This window comes from Ptychodera flava, chromosome 15 (genome assembly GCF_041260155.1).
Source record: "Ptychodera flava strain L36383 chromosome 15, AS_Pfla_20210202, whole genome shotgun sequence".
NCBI lineage: Eukaryota > Metazoa > Hemichordata > Enteropneusta > Ptychoderidae > Ptychodera > Ptychodera flava.
In genome coordinates, this window is record NC_091942.1 from 4,125,324 (window position 1) to 4,150,193 (window position 24,870).

Sequence of the window (24,870 nt, forward strand, 5' to 3'; positions counted from 1 at the left end):
CAGATCTTTCTTCATTAACTAATATCAGCATACGTGTATTTTCATATATGACGTCACATGGTTATACCCAGTCTAAGGTACCATGTCATATCGTAGCAATAACTTTTTTAAAAAACTTATTGTCATTTGCAAAAGGGTGCAATCATCTAGAACTGCAGACTCTAGCTCCTGGTGATATACCATATATTTCTTGCTTATTATCCCTTGTACCCAGGATGGCCTGGCTCATGTAAATATTTAATCACATAACATCATAACAGGGGCATTCCTGATCATGGAATCAGAGACCAGGAATTTGGGAAAAGAAAATCTGCAAACCAAAATAGTTGACAGACGCTAGACAATGTATGCTGGAAGACAGATGACAGATGCTGCTAGTCACACCCATCTGATAATTTAGACGTCATTGACACTGTAGCCAAAATTAAATAAAATCCTGTAAAATATCAGTCAAACAACAAGGTCTTTTCTTTCAAATGTTTTTATTTGTTACACATCATCACATAATGAATGGAGCATCCTCTTTCCATTTGCTTCTTATGACAACTTTTCATATTGCAACTCTGTAGATATTGGAGAGGCCAATGGATATTTGCCTAACTCCTCCAGCGTCTCCTGAGACTGGTGATGTGAAAAAGCAACCACAAGTTAAAACCAGTGTGGATGAATACCAACTGACAGACATCAAGACAGCGGCACTGGGATTACTGGAAGTATTCAAGGTAAGGGTTATAATGGGTGATGTCATTTTGACTCATGAATTGTCTGAAATTTCACACAAAACATATCAGAAAATGTGCTGAAACTATTGAAAAAACAGTATGCCATGTTTTTCTTAGTACCACTGTGCTGATCACCTGATACACTCTCATAAGAAGGATTAGTTTATACAATATGGAAATGTACTGAGATTATTACATGTAGTGTTTCTGGCAGCTGTCAGGCTATTCTTTGTGTAGTACCGACAAACAGGTAAAAATGTGCAGTCCCTGCTGTACGAACCGAACATGGAGAAATTTCAACATTGCAAAACAAGAAAAAAGACAGGAAGTAGTGTATAGTTGTTTGATAAATGTCCCAAGCTAATTTCATCAATATTGCTCAACATCACACTTTTGGTGACACTTCATTTATTGAAAATCTGGATATGTTCATGAGTAATTTTACTCCAATTTCATTCCATGCTCTGTGTTATATCGGCAGTCTGTGACCTGTTAACAGTGACAGCCAGATATGTCGCCATAAAGAGTTTGACTTTTGCATTGCTGCGTATTGCAGTAGTGAAAATCATATACTTTATATTGATATTTTATCAATGTCAAAGGTCAACAGAGACCCTAAAGAGCACATGACAAAATTGCAAATAGTATGATATATCATCGTTTTTGTCTTTTTCGAAAGCAAGAGTAACTGAATGAAAACTTTTCTTTAATTTTCTTCTGCACTGTAGAACAAGATGTACATACTGCCATCGGTGCATGCTGTGAAAACCTTTGAGCTGTTGGTTCGTCACATCCACTCTCATTACTCCAACCATTACACGTCTGAATTGGCTTGCAGTATAAGATTTGAGGTAGGGGATTCTCTATATCATTGATCGTGTTTTGCCAGTCAGAACATACAATAAAAAAAACTATAGATTATTGAAAACTTTGTAATATGCATGTGAAAAGTCCATGAATACTCTGATATTTTCTCTAGAGTCCATAACTTCCAAATTCTGGACATATGCTTACATTGTACCACAAGTAGAAGTTGGGAAAATCATCTTTTTTATGGTATTTGCTAGCTGGGATCAATATACACAGATACACTTGTTCAGTACAAGAATTCTATAATTCACTGAAATAGGAGTATCGGTAAGTCTAGCAGCATGCCATAGTGCTTACATTATCCTGCAGTGGTTTGGACAAGTGTTTTTATGTCTGTATTATTCCAAGGGACTAGAAGTGAATGGACTTTTCTCTGAATAGGTCATTGGAATATGTGAAGACTTAGCCCAAGAAAAATAAAAAGTTTGTTTCTCATCATAGACATATTGCAAAAATGATGCGGTGACGAGGGTTTTTTTTCTTCTCAATTTTTTTTTATTCTACAACAAGAACACGTAAAAAACATGAAAACAACATAGGAATGCACGCAGAGATAAATGCACAGCAGTGTTGCTCTAGTATTTTTGTAAAGCAACAGTTCTGTGGTTTGACTTTTAGCACAGCAATGCACAGTTTTTTAGCGTAATATAACAGTGACATATTTGTACAGTTCTGGATGGAATGTTAATGCCAATTATTTTGTTTACAGTTCTGTTTTATACAGCTCAGTGTTATGCACTATCGTCATGTATTTTTTCATTGTTTTTTTTCATTTTCCCCATGAGCAGAAAAAAAGCGTTGACGCGGCAGGTCTGAATTGATGCATGCAAGGATGAGAAACAAACTTTTCTTGGCCTTAATGATATACTTTGATGTCATTCAGAAACATAGTGTGCTTTGGCCAGTAATATCAGGGTTGAATTCTTACTCTGTGGTCTTTAGAATGTACATGTACATTTTGTACTTACTGCAGTCTACTAGTACTGTGTCTGTCTTGAATAAACTGCACTGTCTGCAGAGTTTGCCTATGTGCTTGTGTGTCAGCTACCGGTATGATTAAACAATTCACAGAATATTTCGACAGATCTAACATCACACTTCATTTCTCCCGAGGGATTTGAACAAGACAGATTTTCAATTTTCCTCTTTTCTCTCTCATCACAGGTATTCAAGTGTCTGTTGAGAGTGCGTGCTGATCCGCTCCACAGGGTGGGTTACCCTGACAAAGATGGCGGAATGAAATACAGTCCGTATCTTTTAGTCAAAGAAAGGTGAGTATGTTTTTCACTAATTAGGTTTGTGATTCCATGTGGTATTGCTTGTCAGTGCATTTTATGATTGAGAATGTGGTATTTTCTGACGAATAAGGGAAGTGACAGCTACAGTATCTGCCAATGTCAGCCAGTCTGTGTCATATAAATAAAGTTTAAACTATTGGTGTATAACCATCACTTCACTAACATTGTGGACAGATTCAGATATACAGAAATTAATCTATGGAATATGTACATGTAACAGCTTCTGTTGATTCAGATGATTGTATAGTCTTAACTTCAATGAATTGCCAAGTCTGAACATTCTGTGCCTTTCCCATCACCCCAAGTCAAGTGAGTCACTGTGCATGCGTACAACTTACCTCCACTCTATGATACAAAAGCGTAGGTCTTACAGCCTTATACATGTATCAGTTTCCAAACTTTACAGTGTATATGACAAAAGTACTAGACTACCAATAGAGTTGTCGCTAATGTCATCATCATGGAACACTTTTTCTACTACCAGTGACTTCTCGCCTTTACTGTAGTCTTAGCTTTTATATTTTGAAGTTGATGATGACAATGGTTGGTACTCTATATCAATAACTTTACGTCATGCTGATAATATGCCAAACTCAAAATGTTAACTGAGTTAACGAATTCTGTAATTTCATACCAGGATTGGCGTGCTTGTATCTCCAATTTCATTGCTCTCAATTTATTGTAGATCAGACATCAGCAGCGGCAAGTCCCCGCCACCTCCAGCACCAACAACATCCAGATCACCAACACCCACCCCAAACGCAATCCAGTGTAAGACATCAGTTTTGCCATTCATGGATGGTTTTGTGACTGTCACGCTTTGCTTGAAACAAGTAAGTGCTTGATTCAATAAATTAAAGTGTATCAAATGATAATCAGTGTCTTTACAATGGTTTTTCCCTTGATTTCTAACTTGTGTTGAAAACATTTCACTCAATGTATGTCAGTATAGATTGCTGCAGTGTAAGCCCCTCATGGCCACACTCCGTCTTTCAAATACTTCCCATCCTTATATGATTATTTCAAACCAGTGTAGGAACTGATGTGGAAAAACTTGAAGAATGGATCAGTTACTGTCACAAAATTTGCTGGAAATGTTCATGATTTCGTCCATGTTCATTTTGTGACCTTCAAATGATGTGGCTTGGACAGAAACAGTTATTGAAAGTTGGAGACTTTACCAGTAGTAGAACAGTACTATTTACTGAATGTGGTTTTGAGTATGGTCAAAATGCTTGATCAGAATGCCCAGTGGATTTACATTCCATTGATTCCACTCAAGAAATGTACAGACAGGCAACTAAGTGGCAGCAAAATACAACCTCTTCTGTATTTGCCTGTAGCCTGAAAAATTCTGTGTACAGATGCACTGTAACCTCCAACTCCAACACAATTCACAACAGATGGAAGTCACAGGACTTCATGTTTTCATATAATTTGACCTTAGAGATGACCTTGCCTTCCATTTCACCATTACAACATCACCCAATGAATCTGCAGAGCTCTTTGTTTCATTCTCTCTCTGTCTGTAGTTTTCCATCAACAGCCTGGGTCAGCATCTCTACATCCTGGCCATTTACACATTCATGAAAGCTGTATCAAAACTGTAAACTCCTGACATTAATCTTCTTTTCCTCCCCATCATCCCTGTTTTAATTTTCCTTCACTTCCTTTGACCAGGAAACAGACTGGAGAGTCTTGGAGCTTGTACTTAAAGAAATTACAAAGGCACTTGAGAATAAAATTCTCATTCTGGCTGCTGGTGCCAACATGGAGAGACTGTGTAACAGATTATGTCAGATGGTGAGTGTGGTTCTTTGATCCAAAATAAAAATATTACAGATGAAGCAAATGTTTGTCCCCTGGTTGACTTGATAACCTCCTGTATAACAGGTAGCCCCTCTATTTGTACAAAACAGCCCCTGTGTCCTAGATACCCTTGAATACCAGATAGCCCCTTGTGTATCAAACAGTCCCCAGCTGTACCAGGCAGCCCCTCTATTACCAGATTGCCCCAAATTGACTTCCAGTCTGTATTTTTTGCCAACATTTATATGTAATATCACTAAATATTCTTATAAAGTTAAGTGAACTCAGAATTGACTATTAATTTATCTCTCATGCCAATACTAACATTTTTTTTAATCTTTCGAGATCCAAGACACCAACCTACCATCCAAGCTCAAGAACACACCGCAAGGTTTCAAAAGATCAGATTTCCACCAGAGCGTGTATCCTGTGTTGACGGCTTTGGCGTCTTATCATGCGTACCTTGACCCCCAGAAACAGGTAAACTTTAACCTTTCACCTCAGTGTGATGTAAGGGGTAGAAGCCCAATACCCAAGAAGTTAACAGAAAAACAAAAGATTTTATTCTTTGGTGCTTGGTAACCTACTTTCTACCCTCAATTTCACTAGAAGCACAGTACCTGTGAGTAGAGGGACTGTGTCTGAAGTGAGAGATACATGTACTTCACTCTTTGGCCTTGAGGCTTAAACTACATGGCAAATATCAATCCTCAAAAAATTTTGACCAAAAAACTGGAGTTTACAATAAGTACTGTCCACCTGGTCCAAAATTTTCAAAAGAATTACAGAAAAATTCATAAAAATTGGTAAAATATGTCACTATAATTTTGGTGGGAAAAATTACAGCACACAAAGGGTTAATACCTTACATATTATTTATCTTTTTGATTTGAAATGATCTATAATTGTAGCAAGAGATGATCCGTAGTTTGGAATCTGGTTTGCTGTCCAAGTGTGCCCAGCAGTGTGTCCATGCTTTGATGATATGCACCATTGAGATGCAGACAGTCATGCTCCGAGCCTTGCCTTCCGTACTCCTTGGATTATCCAAGATCTCAGCCACTGTTGTCATAGCAATATCAATGCTAGAATACCTGTCAAGTAAGTTAAGGCTAACTTTGTAAATTCTGATATCCAAAAATTTTCTTGAAAGAAGGGGTCCTTGTGGTGTCAAAGCCCATCCCATAAGCTGTTGACATGAATTTTGGCTGAAGGAACATTGGCACAATTGTGTGCATGCATATGTGCCTGTATACATGTAGGTCTGACAGGATGTACTAATGTTATTCCTCCACTGAAGTCAACTGAATAGGTGATATTCACAGCTGTAAGGTAGAGCATGCCTCAAAAAGTGAAAGACTTTCAATCAAACTTTCACCAATCAAACTTTCAACCATTCTCTTACCAAGTCAAGAGTGAAAATCGGGGTTCACCACGCAAAGTTTAGTAGTAAAGAAACAAATTATCTAACATTTACTGATATTTGAAATTCAAAATGGCTGCCATGCCTGTGTTAACTCTATAGAAAAAAATAAAGTTTTAGATATTCAAAAAAAACTAAAAATGTTTCTTTCTCCAAGAGCTTGAAACTAAGCACCCACAAGTGGTTGATCAGAAAAGACCTGTAAAAAATTGACCAGAAACACTTGTAAAAAATTGAGCATCCAAATATGTATTCCCTGGGACCATTTCCCTGGGAGCATTTGCAAAGAAACAGGTTGACATAAAACACCAAAACATAATACATAAGGTTTTTTGATGTCACAATCCAGCCTTAATTGGCAATCAGAGACATCTCTTTCCTTCAGAAAATGACAAGACTTTCTCAACTGTATTGTCATAAAAACCATCAACTAAGGCTATTTTTGTATTCCTGCAGCACTGACAAGATTACCAAAACTCTATGCTAACTTCAATGAAGATCAGTACATGAGTATATTTGCCATAGCATTGCCATATACAAACCCTTTCAAGTAAGTACTGATGGCCGGGATATGCAGTAATGCATCATTCTATCTCTTTGTTGATGTAAAACATGGAATGACGGTCAAGAGAAATTTTTACAATATTAGTGATTGCATTAATCTGTTGTCAGATAGACTCCCTAGAATAGCGGTAACCAGTTTTATAAATAATTTTTTAGAAATATGTAGTTCAAAATGTAACACAATTATGAAACACAAGACTTCTCGCAGAAGTTATTATTTACTTCAATTTTAGTGTTTCCATGTGTGCACTATACAAGGTCTTAGATTTATTTTGGATCTAAACACCAGATGTTAAAATTGTGGGAATTAAAATCAGATGTTGAAATTACGGGCATGAAAATCGGATGTTAAAAAAGTGTTACAAAAAATGCAACAGCACTGCTAATATGTCAAGCAGGCAACTATCATCTAGAGTACGAAATAGCTCTGGAAAAAGACAAAATAGAGAGACATTGCAGCAAATGGATTTCAATTTTACACACAATTGTAGATAACTAAGCACTGTACTTCATTTTAACTTAAGTTACTGTTACTAAAGAAAATGTTGCCAATAAAACAACTTAAATACAAAAAAGTAGGCTTTAAGTTAATGAATCTATTTATCTATTACACATCAGTCAAAAATTCATGTTCCAGATTTTTCTGCAAGATGTCCAGTCAATCATTTCCTGAAGGCCAATTTCAAGTGTTTTATAATTCCATGTGATATGTTACACATTGACAATGCAATTTTCCCTTTGTACTTTGATCACAGGTTTTCCCTGTATGTAGTATCCCTGGCACACCATGTTATTGCAATGTGGTTTATCAAGTGTCGCTTGCCATTCCGGAGAGATTTTGTCCGCTTTATCACAAAGGTAGGAATCACTGCTCCACATTCCAATGCATGCCTTCTGATAATTTGCAATGGTCACAATTAACTGCATCAAATATGCTACAAAATGACTCCCAATCTTATAATCATTACAAATACTACAGTGATCCTGAGAGACAGCAAAACTTTGCAGCGTTTTTTGCTTAGGCCAGTATCCCAGTAAATTTTATCTTGGTTCCTAAGTCATGTTACTGGGGTTCCCCTTGGAATATCAATGCTATCGTATTTGAGGACAGCAGAAATGTTACTTGGGCTCTCACACCATTTTCCTACCTTCACAAACGTGAACAAAACACCGCTTTGCATCTCACCATATGGTCAAAATCGATCACTGTAGGTACATTGGTGCTTTATTGAATGACATTAGTGTCACTGCTATCGTCAGATGTCAAACATGCATTTTCATGGCTACATGGCTGTACTTTTTATGTGTTTATCCAAGTAATGAATTACTGACAGCAGAATAACATGCCATCATCACAGGCATTGGCATAACAATATTGCTGCAAATGAATAAAGTTAATTACAAGAAATTTGAATTTGTTGGAAAAGTATGAACAAAGGTCTACAATATCATTTTTGATTTTCCTTTTTCACTGTCAGAAGCAACACATTTCTTACAGGGATTACTAAAAAAAACCGGAGATTAAGTTGCATCTTTGATTGTTTGGTTTCCCAAAGTATGAAAACAGGTATAAATTCTGTAAAATAGTTTCATTCTCTCAGTAGAGTATGATTGCAAAGTAAGCTAAAGTGCCATATTTCTTTACAGGTACACATATTATTCAATATGTGTATCTATTTATTATCTTTCTAATTTGCGCTTTGCAAACACTTTTGTTTTCCATTGAATTTAAATTCAGTGAAACCATTTGCATTTTCTTAAATCTCATCTGGAATATGCCCCTTCATGTGAGTGCCACCTTGGTCTTGCTTTGACCATAGTTGTAACTTCTGTTGTGCAAAATTTCATCATCCTGATCTGTAAACTTGCTATTAGGTTTGATTTAATGTTTTATGGATCAAGAAGATCACATTTTAGTCACTAGTCTGTGTTTTGACCTCTGACAGGGGCTAAAAGCCAATGCATTGCAACTATTTGACAGCAAAGAACCAGTCTTCATGAAACCTGAGATGAAGTTAAAGAGAAGTAGCAGCTTGACGGAAAAATCAAGAGGGTAAGAACCAATAAAATGACGTCATCATTTGTCTTGTGGTGGGAGGTGTCTTCAGAGAATGATATTTACAAGATTGTTTGACCAACAGGCACCGGAGTGCACCAACATCTGTCTATGTGGCCGAGCTGCTTGCATATGTATTTGTGGTGCACCCACAAGCACCCGAAGTGCAGCATTGGATATCCCTATGGCAGAGCCATGTTCATTTGCAACTGTAGTGCACCCACAGGCACATGGCGTCCACCGTCAGCAATTGCTATTGTTTAGCTACATACACTTGTATATACCGGTATGATGCACCCACAGGCACCGGGAATACATCAATGGCTATCTGTATGGTACAGCTGCATGCACTTGTCTGTATGGCACACTCAAAAGTCCCCATTTGTACGAGCCCAACAACCACAAAAACAGACAACCTAAGTTGCAAGAGAATAAACACAAATCCTGCATTCACTTTCCTTGTTCAGTTTTATAACAATGGTTGTTATAGTCACATTATTTGAGAAGCTCGTATATACTGGATAGCAAAAAGTAAACGTTGCTTCCAGGTGAAATGTCGTGTCTGTCATCATTTGGTCATCAATGAAATCAGGAGAGACTGTACGAATTATATGCTTCTTATGTGGTTTAATACATGTCATAGTAAACTCATTTTATCTGGTGAAGAGCTGTAAACATTTTAAGAGGTCTTCTGTTCTTATGATCACATAAGACAAGTCCTTGTGATGAGGCATTAGGGGAAGGCTGCATTAACTTGCATGGTACCTGAAACCCGAGTTCTTGCCTGACCAACTCGGGTGACAAACAGAAGACTTTTAATCCCCAAGGTGTGAATGTTCCATTGTTATGTTTATCTAATCCAGCTGGTGCCATTATAGTGCCATTGTAGGAAAGGCAGGTCTGTGAAATTGATCCTCTAGGGAAGTCGGGTATTCCTAAGTTAATGGAGGTTTCCCGTAATGGAGTGAACAATAGAAAATTCAAACTGTTGCAGTTTATATGAATGGGAACCCCTCTGTTTGTATAAAAGAACGGTCCCTCTCAAAAAAAAAGTAGAGTCTGGGAACAGAAAGGAATCAATATGATCTCTGTTATAGAAACTGATATGATTTTTTTATGACTTGATTTTTATAGATAAACAAAAATATGAGATTGATTTATGAATTGTACAGTCATTTCACTGTATAGAATATCATCAGCTGGAAGAGAGAGAGCCTTGAAAGTGGACAAATTTATTTTTTTAGAATTTTCAAAATTTGCTTGATGACTTCTTACTGTGAGATTTCTGAAAATATTTTCATTGTTTACTTCAGTTTGGGTTTCATTAGAGTCTCTATTGACATGAATGGCTTCCAAATACTAAACTGTATCTGTATCTTTGGTGCAGTTCCCATGGTCCGTCATCACCTGTAGCGACAAAAGTACCTGAGACACTGAAGGAGAAAGATCAGAAAGCGATAGATGAGGAACTGTTGAATAATTTACATTTAGAGCTAACTGCAACATGTATCGACCTGATGGCAAGGTACACGTTTTCAACCTGCTCAGCATTGCCAAGAAGGTAAGATTGCTAAAACTGTCAAAACAGCAAATAGTATCTCCGGCAGATAGTATCTCCATATGACTGTTGTACCAACATTGCGTATGGGCAACATGCGGTGTAATGGTAAAATAGTTGTCAGTCCCCAAACATGAGATGTAGACATAGGTACATTGAGGGGATGCTAGCCCCATACATATGAAGAGTGGCCATATGATGAACAGAAATTTTAACCCGATCCCCCTCATTCCTTGTAAAGAGGTCCACATTCTCCATTGATAACAATGAGTTTGGGCTAAACCATGGTGGTGAAAGGGTTAAAAATGGTCACATTGCCTGTAGTCGCTTTAACTTGCAAATCCCATGGTATATTTAAATTTTCATGTTTCTGACATACTAGTAGACCAAGAAGCAGTGCAATAACAACCAGGTCTGACAATCGTCTCAAGGTAGTTGGTGAAAAGTTATAGAATTATTAGTCCCCACGGACACTGTCTGGGGAAACTTAAAGGTTTGGTCATGTCCGTGCGTGCATGCGTGCGTGTGTCCATCCATTCACACAGATATCTCAGAGATGCCTGGAGCGATTTCATTCAAACTTGGTACAAGGATTACTCCTTATGTCATACATATGCATGTGGATTTGTTTTGTGATACAATCCAATATGGCTGCCGTGCAGCCATTTTGTTACGACTTTTCATGTACGGAGCCATAACTCAGAGGCATCTCAACCAATTTTATTCCAAGTTGGTACAAAGACATTGACCTATGTCATACATATGCACGTCAATTTGTTTCAGGATATGATCCAATATGGCCGCATGGCGGCCATTTTATTACAATTTTTTCATGTCGTGAATCATAGCTCAGGCACGTCTCAACCGATTTTATTCAAAGTTGGTACAAGAACATGGACTTATGTCATACATATGCACGTTGATTTGTTATATGATAAGATTGAATATTGCCGTATGGCAGCCATTTTGTTACGATTTTTTCATGTCCAGAATCATAACTCAGATATATCAACCAATTTTGTTCAAAGTGGGTAGAAGAACATTGACTTGTATATCATACGGTACATATGTACATTGGGTTTTTTTTCATGATATGATTCAATATGGCTGCATGGCGGTCATTCTGTTGGGTTTTTTCCATGTCCAGAGCCATAACTCAGGCACTTCTCAACCGATTTTATTCTAAGTTGGTAGAAGGACATTGACTTTTGTCATACATATGTACGTTGATTTTTTCACAATATGATCCAATATGGCTGTGTGGCGTCCATTTTGTTATGTTTTTTTCCATATCCAGAGCCATAACTCAGGCATGTCTCAACCGATTTTATTCAAAGTTGGTACAAGGACATTGACTTATGTGATACCGGTACATATGCACGTTGATTTTTTCATGGTAAGATCAAATACATTGGCTGCGTGGAGGCCATTATGTTACGATTTTTTTATGTCCGCAGCCAGAACTCAGACATGTATCAACCAATTTTATTCAAAGTTGGTAAAAGGACATTGACCTATGTCAAAATGTCTATTTGTTTCACAATCTAATGCCAAATGGCTGCCTGGTAGCCATTTTGTTATGATTTTTTTCATGTACAGAGCCAAAACTCAGACGTATTTCCACCAATATCATTCAAAGTTGATACAAGGACATTGACTTATGTCATACATACATGTATGCACATCAGTTTGTTTCACAACATGTAGCAGTATGATGTCAATTACTGAATTTTCATAATTAAGCTGATATGTCAAACATATACTTTATCAAATTTCATGAAACTTGGTACAGATGTTAAGCTCACATTGCTTTAACATTGAAAAGACATTTATCAGTGTCATGTTAATTAATTTCTTATTGCATATGTAATGAACTTTCCTAATTAGAGTGATATCTCTACAAATACTGCATCAAATTTAATGAAACTTGGTACAGATGTTGATCTCATAGTGTTGTAAATACAATTCAATGACACTGTACGGTATCGTTTAATTAATTGCTAATTTGCATTTACATGATGAATTTTTGTTTTTAGGGTGAATGTCCAGAAGCACTGCATCAAACTTTATGAAATACGGTACCAGTGATAATCTGTCAGTGTTATGATTGGATGTAAAAATGTTTGGCAACATCCTGTCGATGAATTACTAATTGACTCATTTATTGACCTTTTGTAATTAGGATGGCGGCCTTCATTGGTTTTATGTTTTCACCACCATGGAACTAATTCTTGGCCATTGAGCGCCATCTGTATCGCAGAATTTTTATCACAGACCTAATTAATTAAGACGACTCTGTCCTCATCAAGGACTTGTAATTAAAGTACCCAATAAAAAGTGGGGACTGTGTCATCAACGATGACTTGTTGCAAAATGTATTAGTATTCTGGCACGATTGAAAACATCCCTTTTTGCAATTTTTATAACCAGCAACTGGCTAATAGTTACATATGCCTTATATGTTCATACCCTGTCCCCTTTCTCTATAGTGTCTAGTATTGCCCTTCATAAGATGTCTTCAACAGAGATTTTGAACATATATTATGTTGAATAATATGACTTTTCGTATCGCATGTGTATTTAGTAGATAATATTGAAGCTAATTCATATCTCTGTAAAATTTCTTTATCAACAGATCAGCTGTAGCTGAATTTCTATTGGCTGGTGGCCAGTCCCAGTCATGGTTGCTTGGCAACAAAGTAGTAACCATAACAACCAGTGGTGGGGGAATCAGCATGAGCAGGAATGGGTTGTGTGACAAATGTACAGCTCTTGTCAAAAAGAGAGACTCATCACCAAGGGAAGGACCATCTCCGAAATCCCTAGCAACCAAGGAGGAGGAGGAGGTGTCTGCTGCCATGGCGCCGTTGCCGTCGTCAACACAACCAGTCTTGCATCACAGAGAACGTCAACGGTGCAAGTCTGGGAGCAGTCATCGAGTTGACAGTTCAGGGAATGCTCTTCCATTAAAACCATTAAAACAAGAAGACCAGCCAGAATTGACTCATTTGTCACTGATCCCATCCATGAAATCCGAAGACTCCAGGCTGACCACATCAAGAAGAGACGATACATCACAGAGTCTACAGGTTTCAGTTTTACATAGTAGTTCACCACAGACAAGTCGGTCGAGCTCGCCGACACCGAAAATGGGATCTGCTTCCGTCACTGATACCGGAAAATCTGACGATATCCCGGCAGTCAGGCCATCACAGTTGTCAATACCTGTCACAGAGAAATTGTCATTGTCATCAGTGAGAGGCTCGCCGTATCTGTGTAATTGCTGGTGTCAGGGATGGGCCGAGGTGCACATCCGGTGTCCAACCGGAAATTCCTCATGGATGATGAGAATTCAGAACCAGCAGTACTTGGCGCCGGCAGTCCAGGAATTACCACTGACGGATTTGTCAGAGTTGATACTTGCCAATGTTAGACTGGAGAGAGAACTTCTGGATACTGTCACACCAAGATCACCAGGTCAGTGTGTCCAAAATTATGACCAAAGCGTTTTAGGTACATGTATATTCCAAAATCATGACTCCAATGTATTGTTCATGCAGAGCGATGTAAAGCATGTTAAAAAGTTTGTACGTGCATGTGAATGTTTGTGTACTTGACAGTTACCGTTGTCATTGATGATTCAAGTTTAACAGTGTGCCATAATGTCATTGAAAAAGTGTAAATTTTGATTCCAAACTGCAACTTCAGCCGTTGTTTATTGAAGAAGATACTTTGTCTTTTGATAAAGTAATTGTCAAATTATTTATCCATCTTCAAGTGATATGTAACAAGACAACAATAAGTGTTGCTTTTCTGTTAACAGGTGTCAATTCCTTTGAAAGAGATCACACAGAAGAAACACAGACGTATATTGACCAGTCCATAGCCAGCGAGGCATCTGATTGGTCAATTAAGGGCTCTTCCAGCAGCAGTTCTGCACCCCTGAGGAGGAGCAGTTCTTGCCCAGATCTTGTAAAGTCTTTGAGGGGACTGGACGCAGGCGTGACTGATCACAATGCTGAGCTTGTAAGATCTTACGATGCCACTTCGAGAGACTTGTTCCAGAAAACAAAACTGCTACAGTCCAAGTCCGCAATCGAACCTTTAGAGAGAGACAGGAAACACAGTGACCCTACGGAAATGAAATCCATCCTTGAAAGAAGGGTGGCACAACGAAAGCAAGCCACACAACAACAGCAAGAGCAAACATCCAGCACTCAGATCAGTTCATCACAGAGTGATGAGACTCAGTCCACACGGCCTGTCATCAGGCTTGAAGACAATGAAGGCAAGGCCAAGAGCCAACCCTCTAGCAAAACTGAGATCAATCCTGCCAAAACCGTGCAGGAAAGGAGGGGGCCACACCAGTTACATAAACAGCCGTTTTCAGTGGACATACCAGAGAAGGTTTCCCAAGATGAGCTGAGCCAAGAAGATGCAGTACACCCTCTCAGACGACCACGTGGCTACACTGTGTCTGTTATGTCACCTGCAAAACATGTGCAAGACATCCAACCCAAGGAGTCACAGTCTGAGATAAAAAAGAAGAGATCGTCAACATTCAGGGAAATTCACAGAAGTGGTGTAAACCCTGGGTAAGTATGTGTGTGTATGTGTGTTTGAGAGAGAGAGAGAGAGAGAGAGAGAGAGAGAGAGAGAGAGAGAGAGAGAGAGAGAGATTGAGAGAGAGAGAGAGAGAGAGAGAGAGAGAGAGAGAGAGAGAGAGAGAGAGAGAGAGAGAGAGAGAGAGATATGAGAGAGGAGAGAGAGAGAGAGAGCGAGCAAATGGCTAAGTTAGAGAGTGAAGTGACTACATGTATGTATGCTTTCTGCAATCCAGGCAAATTTTAATTTGACTTAGAATAGAAATCATCAGTATTCCGATGCCCGTTGTCAGGATACACCAATCCTGGAATTCTAGACCTATCAAGGTACTGTTTCAATTGAAAAAATATTGCTAAATGGATATTTTCTTTGTGTTCTAGGTTTGTATTCCTTCAGCTTTACAACTCACCATTCCTCAGTATGGGTGAAGAGAGACCTCGGCTGTTGCCTAGCAACCAGGTACAGTCCTTTGATAATCTCACGAGCATATTTGTAAGAATGCTGGTTTCTGTAACCCTGTCATCACCAGACTGTGGTATGTCCCAACAGTGTTCATTAGAGTGGATGGACCTATATACTTAGAAATAGGGGTGTAAGGTTGAATGATTGAAAGAGTTGCGTGGTCAGTGTGCTAGATTTTGTATGAGCGTCAATACATTTTATTGTGTGTGTATAACTTTAAATGTGGGGTCTGACTGCAAGCTCTTGCAAGCTCTATTATAACAGTTTTACAAATCAATACAATTACCCTGACGTAAGTTGTTCTGGTGTATGCATTGCAGGTCATTGAAAGAGCTGTTAAAGTTCTGGACCGGATACCTCCCTATGAGACACACAAGATTGGTGTAGTTTATGTTGGACCTGGCCAGGTGAGTGGTTCAATCCTAGAAATCCCCTCTGAACCTCGTTATCAGAAAATTGAAAGCCCTTGAAGAATTTATATGCTACCTCATATTAACATTGTTGTGTTTAGTCAAGAAAGAAATCTTCATTCTTATTCATTTGTAAATAGACAACTTGTACAAGTGTCAAATATAACCTGTTCTGTCCTGTCCTGTACTGCACTGTATTATACTGTACTGTAGTGTATAGTGTACTGTACTATACCCTACTCTACTGTTCTGCACTGCACTGCACTATACAGTAATGTTGTTTAATATTTTGTTGTGTAGTGTTATGCAGTGTATTGTGGTGTACTGTACTGTACTGTACTGTACTGTACTGTACTGTACTGTAATGTACACAAACATTTTTACTGTGATAATCACTATTAGATCAGTACCATATATATCTAGATAGTTATTGGAAATCATCCATTCTTACTGCAACCAGGGTGACAAGTAATCTTTTAGGCCACTCTTACACCATACATGTGTATTTCAAAGTTCCGGCCAATAAAAGTGACTTCTCAAAAAAGTCAAATTATCAGAAACGATGCTCCCAATAACTGTGACTTTGCTCCCGTCATGTAAAACTGAATAACTTCACTCTGTATGTCTTCCTATTGCTACTGTAAAACAGGTAAAAAACCAGGCAGCTATCCTGTCCAATGTGTATGGTTCAGGGCGGTATGTTGAATTCCTTGGTGGCCTTGGGCAACTCATCAATTTGCAGGACTCCGCTGCCAATGAGATTTACACCGGAGGGTTAGAGTGCAATGGAGCTGATGGAAAATTTGCATACAGTTGGCAGGATGACGTCATGCAGGGTGAGTTCTTGATTGGTTGACTGATTGATTGATTGATTGATTCATTGACCTGTGTGTAACAGCTTTTACCCAGGCCTAGTCGAACACGATACAGAGGTTTAATAGGAAAAAGGTGCTGTGTGTGTGACTGCAAAATGTAACAAAATTATTTTTTTGGCTTTTGCAAAGACAAACATTTCTCCCCAAGTTAAGAATCTGGCTCTCAGTTCAAGTCCAGAGCCTGAGCATGAAATCATATCAGCCATAAAGTGCTAACACTGGATAATGCAGTTATTGAGTCTTCAAAATATCAGTATACAGCTCAACCCAACAGGCAGTATGATGGTATTACATCACGAGATGTCTTCAACCATGAACAAGACAATATCAGCAGCTGTTTCATTCAGCAAAGCAGAAAAGATGAAGATACATTTGGATAACCACATAGCAATAGGAAAGATGTGAAAGATTTGAAATACTTACAGAAATCAAATTCTGTGTATTGATGGTTTGACCTATGTGTAAAATAGTATATTACAAACAAAAGCCAGAGATACTCACCTTGTGATTTCTAATGAAACTGAATTCTAGTTTTCCTTACTGTTCAATTTTGTAATTTGCAGTCATATTTCATGTGGCAACTCTGATGCCGAACAAAGCGTCTGATCCAAACTGTAATCAGAAGAAATTGCACATCGGCAACGATTACGTTACAATCATATACAATGACAGCAATGAGAAGTACCCACTAGGCACCATCAAGGTATGTTCTTTTTTCATAATTGCTTTGTCAGGAGTGACCGTATTATGTATGTGAGTGTGAAAGTCAATTTTGTCGCCGCTATAAAAAATATACCCTGGTCAATTTTTTTCAGATATTTGCTGAAATTTTGATAAAAAACTGTAGCTGATGAAATTTGATGTTCATTTGGTCCAAAATAATAAAAACAATTACAGAAAAATTGACAAAAATTTGTAAAATGTTGCACTCAAATTTTGGCGGGAAAAATTACTGCACCCAAAGGGTTAATGAAATAAAGTTCAAAATAATTCACCCATAGCATGTCCCTCATCAGCTAGTGTCAACTGACAGTTCAATGTGTTGTTTATAGCCACTTTTGGTTAAATTCATTGCCTTTATAGAACAGAAGTTTCATCCAGCTTTTAATGTCGGAGAATTCAGTGTGTTTTTAAGCCACTTTTGGATGAATCTTTGCTCTAAAATTAGAGAATCTTTCATTCATTTTTGAAATTATCCAGCCATGTCACAGTTATAGTTTTTAAAAGAGTTGTAATTGTGTGAAGAAGCATAATTGTCTTTTAGATTGCAATAGAAACAGAATATTTTTGTTTGTAAAATGCCAAGATATGTCCACATAGTAAATTTTTATATCTGTCAGAGGTTTGGAATGAGATGCCTTGAGCCAAAGCATTGCCAAAATATAATTGTTTTTCAGTCAAGCTGTGAAAACGTAGTATTTTTTGTGGTACCATTTCTTTGTCTACCAAGGCAAATTTTGTTGACTGCCTCTGTGATATCCTTGAATCTCCAAAAATATGAGAGAGCTTGGTGTGAACTTGTGAAAAACAGCAAGAGCTGCAATCCTCGTGCAAGGTGATCAAAACTATAGCATAATTTTGGCAATTTTTTTGTCTCTGGATGGCTAACCTGTTCTCAGATGATTAATACTTAATATATCTCTGTGGCACAGTCTGTCTTCCATCTCCTAAAATTCCTAATCTCTTGGATTGGAGGAATGTTCTGAAATTTCCACGGTTCAGCCTTATACCAATACGTGAATTAAGTGAGATTTCCTTGAATCAAGGAAAACGTGCATGAATCAGCAGTTTGTCAGTTGAACATAGAGGGCAGCCTTCCGTAGCTATTTCCCTGTACTGGTATATTTGTTTCCTACATGTTGGAAATGGAAATGATGATAATTGTTACATATAAAAGCATCTGTCCTTTTTCAGGGTCAGTTTAACTTTGTGGAGATTGTGATCCAACCTCTGGACAATGAAAGTAACATTATCCATGTCCAAGCCAGAGATGGTGAGTAATGCAGATGTCTGCCTCGTAGAAAACTTCCATTGGTCTGGCATTCTATATCAAACCAAATTCAAGATCATTCAGACAACTCATTCATTTTATGGCAGAAATCACAAAACGGAAAAACTCTGTCAGTTATGCCAGTAAGAATGCATAAATGTCAAAAACTTACAAACAATCAGAGTAATTCACCCAGTCTTTGCAAGTTTTCACATATATGATACCGGTAATTGATAACTTGCTCAGTAAGACTATGCTGAGTTTTGACGACAGTCGTTTTGCAGGGCCACAAGTTACAACCAGCAGTTAGGTCATATAAATACATGTACTGATGACCAGATTTCTTCGAGTAACTAATAGTAACCAGATTCTGTTAAAACTGTGTCATGATGAATACATGTACCGGGGTAAACCGTAGACTCCTATTTCCTTCTATGAAGTTTTGTTAAAATTTTCAATTGAATATCTTATTTTGTTGTTGAACAAAACTTGTCCATGAGAACGAAAGAAAAAAATTAGTTTAGTTTAATTCACTACTTTTACAAAAATAGAGAGAATTAAACCTTCAGCAACTTCCTAGAACTTTCTATCAGCTGTTATGAACCATTCTTTTCAATTGAGTATACTGGTATAAGACCAAGAAAATTAAAGTAAATGCAGTTTTGAAATTAAATGGATGACAAAAATTTGTGGATGTGTATCTATATAAAGTTAATTGCTGATGCAGTTACAATCATTAACTGTTAAATTGGTATACTAGGGTGATGTGGCCATTAGATTATCTCTGGGGTGAATTAATTAAAACTTGAGGATTTAACACTTATGAATTTGCTACAATGTCAAGTCTAGTACGGATCATGAAAATGCTTTCACAGCATTGAACGCTACAGTTGCCACACACTTGATTTAATGTCTTAATTTTCAACTCAGCTGTACTTTGCTAATAATCACAGTCACATCTTGTCTTAGCCATTACTGCCTCACCTCGGAGTAGCCACCACTGTCACTTCTTGCACTAGCCACCATTCTCAGCCATTAACATTATCTTTACAATCTCATTTCAGATTTGAAACATCTGATGGGTAACAGTGTTCCGAAGATTGTATCAGACAAGAACGTTGCTATGCTCTCAAGGCAGATGGCATTACATGCAAATGTGAGTGCATTTGTGACTTTAGAGTGACAGCTTTTGTCAAATACTCTCTGGTGCCATGTTACAGTTAATCCACCATCTTGTCAAGGCTTTGCTCCACCCTGTGTTAGTTATTTCTTAGGTTTATTCTTTTATTAGATACTTTGGTAATAATTTGACTTTTCACAGAATTGCCTTTTGTATATTTTGTGTCTTCAGATTCAACACAATCATACGACCAAGATTGCTGGTCCCTTTCAAAGTAGTTTTATCATGTGTTGCATCTGAACATTGAAAATACAGAATGAGATTAAAATTAAATTCCTTTGATATATTGCTCTGATTGAAGAGTGAGAATAGATATGCATTATTTTATCCGTTCACAAAAGCTTAAACACGCAACCCATGTCAATCTTCATTTTTGCAGTATTCGAGGGATAAATTAAATCTGGTATCAATTTCCGTTAATTCGTCAGATAATTCTCAGAAAATCTGAGACATCAAAATCATCATTGGTTTTCATCATTGTTTTTCTTCTGATAGTTGGCGTCATTGATCCACCAAAGCATGAGTAAAGGCAGTGTAGCTGGTGCCTATGCCTCAAACTGGCTTGAAAGACTTCGTCAGATCAAACGACTTGCCAGCAAGATTCAGCAGGAGACACAAGACCAGACTGCTTCACCAAGTCGTAGACCTTTCGGAGGACGTTCACGCAGTGATTCCAATTTTGATGATTTCACAGACTTGGTGTGATGATGACTCGGGGTTTTCTCCGTAGGGAGCGTTGTCTTGCAAGTTGATAACTTTTCTGTTTCTGTGAAAATACAGTGGCAATTAGGTCACTGCAAATTTGCATATGTCCATATATGGTATCAGCCATATCAGCCATGTGTATTCACAGAATGACAATCTTGAAAGATTCTTTGGCAAATTGGCATTTTTGATTCAGATGAATACGGTATATGTGACCATGATTGAAAGATAATTGGGCTCACAAAATTTGCATATATCAACAGAGGTGTGTCGACCATATTTATTTGCACAGTGCCTCTTTTGAAAGACCATCATCCGACAGATTGCCACCTTGATCTGGTTGAAAAAACTGCCAGTGATTGAACGAGAATTGGTCACTGCAAATTTGCATATTTCCATATATGGTAAAAAAGAAGTAACGCAGGTTTATTCACAGAATGCCATATTTATAGGATTATCATCTGGCAGGTTGGCATCTTTTTTGTTCTGGTGAAAATACTGTAACAGTTATCAAAGACAATTTGCTACTGCAGATTTGCATATGTCCATATTTGGTCAAAGTTTCAGCCATAGTTTCTCTTAGAACGTCATTAATACTGTCAGTTTTTGATGTTTGCTTGTTTTTGCATTGCCATCCAAGTGAAAATAAGTTGGCTATTGTAGATAGGGGAGACTGAATTTCTTTTAAAAACAAGACTGTAATTTTATTTATTGTGAGGTGGGCATTCGATTCAGTAACCTTTGACCTCTGAACAGTGAGGTCTTGTCAAAGGAGAATTTTAATATAGCGTTAGTGATGTTGATGATTTATGGTCTATGACATGTAGAGAACACTCCATCATCTGATGTAATTGATGTCACTTGGTGTATTCTTATTTCACGATTGGTGAAGAAAGTTGCATCTTATCTTGTGTATATCCATGGAAACACTCAACAACTATAGGAGGAGTTAGTTTCTTTCTGTGTTGCTGTTTATTCTATTTGATCAAGGAAACCAACAATGTTGTTCCAAGTCTCTCAGTCCACTACAGTGTATTTGTTTTCAAAGCCTGCTTTCTGTTATTTTATTGTAATTTCCATCTTGCTCCAGACCTGTGATTCATTTCGGCGGGTGACTGCGGTCATATCGACCTTGACATTGCATCTCCAGGACATTCAGTGACCCAAACCGTGATGCCTTTATGTGAGAGTAAGGTCAGCTTTTATGATGGTTGGAATATTGCACGGGCAAGTCTTTCGAGGGTTTTTTTGAGCATGTGTGGAAAAAAAACACCCACACCAGTCACTTTGCAAATCCATGCATATGATCCTGAGGGGCAATACTTTAATGCAGGTCATTGTGGTCTCCCACAAAAGTCTGTGAATGGTATCAAGTCTTCCGATCTGTGCTTTTGCTACAAAAGCTGGAACTCAGAGCAATTCTGACTACCAAACTATATCACTGCATAATGGACCTGGAAGTAAATCACAGCCCTGACACGATCTGTGCCAGAGAAATCCAATTGAAATGGATAGACTATCATCTTGTTAAATTCCTTTGCATTTGGTTTTAATTGATGTCACAAGAGTTGTAAAAGTTTCACATTTATCAGAGTGGCTTCTTCTAGAATTGCCTTTTTCTCCACCGATAACAAAGGTGTTTTCACAGTTCATTACAAATGCTTATAAATGTGTAGATATATTTTATTGTGTACTTGCAAATTTGGATGTAAAACTTCAGAGCATGACTTGAAAGTTTAATTCTTGCTTTGTTGCAGCCATAAATGTTGCTTTTTATTTTCAATATGTCCAAATTCCATTTGACTTTCGGATTTGATTTTGAAAAAGAGACTCTCATAGTATCAATAAATCATTTTGTGATGAATTTGCAGAAAAATTACGATAAAAAACAGCATGCAATTTCTAAATTCAGTGGCTGAATTGAAAGCTATATGTTGCCAAACAAATCTTTGGATCCCCAGGCAAAAGATTAAATTATGTACAATTAATATTTCTAGCATATCAATTGGTATCATTTATGAGTGAATATTTTGAAAAACTCCAACAATGGAGTGGTGATGACTTTATTATAAAATTTACATGATCAGATATGCCATCATTTATTTTTTTGAATTTTTGATTTTCTTTTGGTTTAACCATGCAATACACTAATGAACTGTGAATTAACTATTAATCTAAGTGATTGCAATGAAATGATGTATTTTGCTTGGTTGTCAAGACATGTCTGACTTCACTTACTGAGAAAACTGTCAAATATGATAAACTGTATATACATGTATGTAGGGTAGCTCTACAGATGAATAAACCGTAATGTTATGTTGAAATGCTAAACAATGGTCCCATGTTGGTATTTTTTTATCACAACTGGAAGTTGTGATATAGAGGTGGTTTCAACCGGTGTTTGATGTCGTCCATTTCCGTAAACGACAAAAAGTCAAAAACTGCTGAACAGACTGCGTTAATATTTGGTACCGATACATAGACTGGTTCCAAGGTTCCAATTCCGAAAAATGGAGCCAAACGGAGCGGAGGTTATATAGTTTTGGGAAATTTCTAACCCCCCTTTTTAACTAATTGATTTTAGGGGTCTTTCATATATGTAGTTTTGGAATGTACACCAATCCTGCATTGTGGACTGTTTTATGAGTTGTGGAACAGAAATGAGGTTTTGATGAATGTTAGAAATATGCAGGATGGCTGATTCAAAGTATAAGAGATTTCTATGCTCTTTTGGGTATCAAAAGCAATAAAAAAAACCATATTTCATAGTTTAGATTCTCACTTTTGAGATGACCCTAAGCATTTGTTATGTAACATCCTTGAGTCAATATACAGACTTTGACATTCCTGAGATTAAGTATCCATGACCTCACATGTTACAGTCTTTCACTACCATGGTATGGCCCAAACCCATTGTTATCAATGGTGAGTGTGGACCTGTCTACAGGAAATTGGGGTGAACAGGTTAGACAATGCCATGACAAGTTGCAAGGTAGCACCAGCATAGAGTCCTACGCATGTCCATGTGTTCTCACAGGAAATTACAGGGAAAAAATTATTTGAGAAGTTTCTCTCCTTTAAATAGAAGTATATAACAATTTAAACCTGTCATGGATGGATTGCTCTCAAATGATCTGAAACACAGTTATTGCCCATTAGCAACAAATCTATAGCAAGATTTATGTAAAGTTCATGAACTTACACAAGGTATTAGACAAAAGATGACCATGACTTTGCTACTTTTCAACATTTATTTCATTCAGATTTCCTCAGCTTAGTGTATAATTTTGTAATCTTAATTACTGTCAACTTAGCTTTACTCACTTATTCTAACCTCATTATTCTTACACTACCGTTATACCTTATAACCACAAAATTTCAAGAGATGCATATATGATTGTCACTTAACAAACAATTTACAAATATGTCTTCTGCTGTTTTCTCCATATACATATACATGTCCCTTTCTCATAAAAATGGGCTTAAAATCGCAATGTGAAAAATAGTCTTTCAGCTGTATATTGCTCATTGACTTCGTGGTCTGTCTAATTAGTCTCCACGGACACCGTCCGGGGGGACTTATAGGTTTGGTCATGTCCATGTGTGCGTGCCTGCGTCCGTGTGTGCATCCGTCCGTCTGTTCACGCAGATATCTCAGACATGCCCAGGTCAATTTCTTTCAAACTTTGCACAAGGATAGTACCCTACCCCATACAGATGCACGTCGATTTGGCCATGTTAGAGGACTTTTAGTTTACACCACCATAGACTACCATGTATAAGTCAGCTGTCTATAGAATCCCATGTATAAGGCCAAGTAAAATAAAAATTTAGTTTGTCATCATATTCATATTGCAAAAAGGATTCAGTGACACAGTTTTTAGTCCCCATGGATGAAGTCCAGGGCCTTATAGATTGGGTCATGTCCTCCGTTCACGCAGATATATAAAATATTTTGACAAAATCTCCCGTGACCTCGGTGACCTTTGACCTCAAATATACATATTTGTCCATAACTCAGTAACCACAAGTGCTACACCCTTCATATATGGTATGATGGGACACCTTATGACGCCACATATTGTACCTCATTAATTATGTGCATATCTAATTTGAGCGAGCCAATAGAGCTAGGTCTGATTTTTGGTATATAGGGATGACTTAGCAATTCAATTTTTTTGACAAAATGTCACATGACCTCAGTGACATTTGACCTGAAATATACATATTTGTCCATAACTCAGTAACCACAAGTGCTACACCCTTCATATATGGTATGATGGGACACCGCATGACGCCACATATTGTACCTCATTAATTATGAGTAGTTTCACAATGTGCCA

General features: G+C 37.5%; 1 protein-coding gene across 1 annotated transcript in view; it reads left to right on the forward strand.

Annotated features, from left to right (window-relative positions):
• The window catches only part of LOC139150938 (tuberin-like), a 39,508-nt gene extending 16,647 nt beyond the window's left edge, over nucleotides 1-22,861 (forward strand). The window contains exons 15-34 of the mRNA XM_070723423.1: nucleotides 570-722; nucleotides 1,451-1,573; nucleotides 2,757-2,863; nucleotides 3,576-3,723; nucleotides 4,571-4,693; nucleotides 5,045-5,179; nucleotides 5,611-5,800; nucleotides 6,579-6,672; nucleotides 7,442-7,544; nucleotides 8,633-8,739; nucleotides 10,130-10,303; nucleotides 12,936-13,777; nucleotides 14,124-14,895; nucleotides 15,286-15,364; nucleotides 15,688-15,774; nucleotides 16,427-16,613; nucleotides 17,216-17,355; nucleotides 18,567-18,645; nucleotides 19,707-19,798; nucleotides 20,318-22,861. Of these exons, the coding sequence (XP_070579524.1) occupies nucleotides 570-722; nucleotides 1,451-1,573; nucleotides 2,757-2,863; nucleotides 3,576-3,723; nucleotides 4,571-4,693; nucleotides 5,045-5,179; nucleotides 5,611-5,800; nucleotides 6,579-6,672; nucleotides 7,442-7,544; nucleotides 8,633-8,739; nucleotides 10,130-10,303; nucleotides 12,936-13,777; nucleotides 14,124-14,895; nucleotides 15,286-15,364; nucleotides 15,688-15,774; nucleotides 16,427-16,613; nucleotides 17,216-17,355; nucleotides 18,567-18,645; nucleotides 19,707-19,798; nucleotides 20,318-20,527 (3,945 nt within the window). The 3' untranslated portion in view covers nucleotides 20,528-22,861. The remainder of the gene's footprint in view (nucleotides 1-569; nucleotides 723-1,450; nucleotides 1,574-2,756; nucleotides 2,864-3,575; nucleotides 3,724-4,570; nucleotides 4,694-5,044; nucleotides 5,180-5,610; nucleotides 5,801-6,578; nucleotides 6,673-7,441; nucleotides 7,545-8,632; nucleotides 8,740-10,129; nucleotides 10,304-12,935; nucleotides 13,778-14,123; nucleotides 14,896-15,285; nucleotides 15,365-15,687; nucleotides 15,775-16,426; nucleotides 16,614-17,215; nucleotides 17,356-18,566; nucleotides 18,646-19,706; nucleotides 19,799-20,317) is intronic.
• Nucleotides 22,862-24,870: the final 2,009 nt, after the last annotated feature.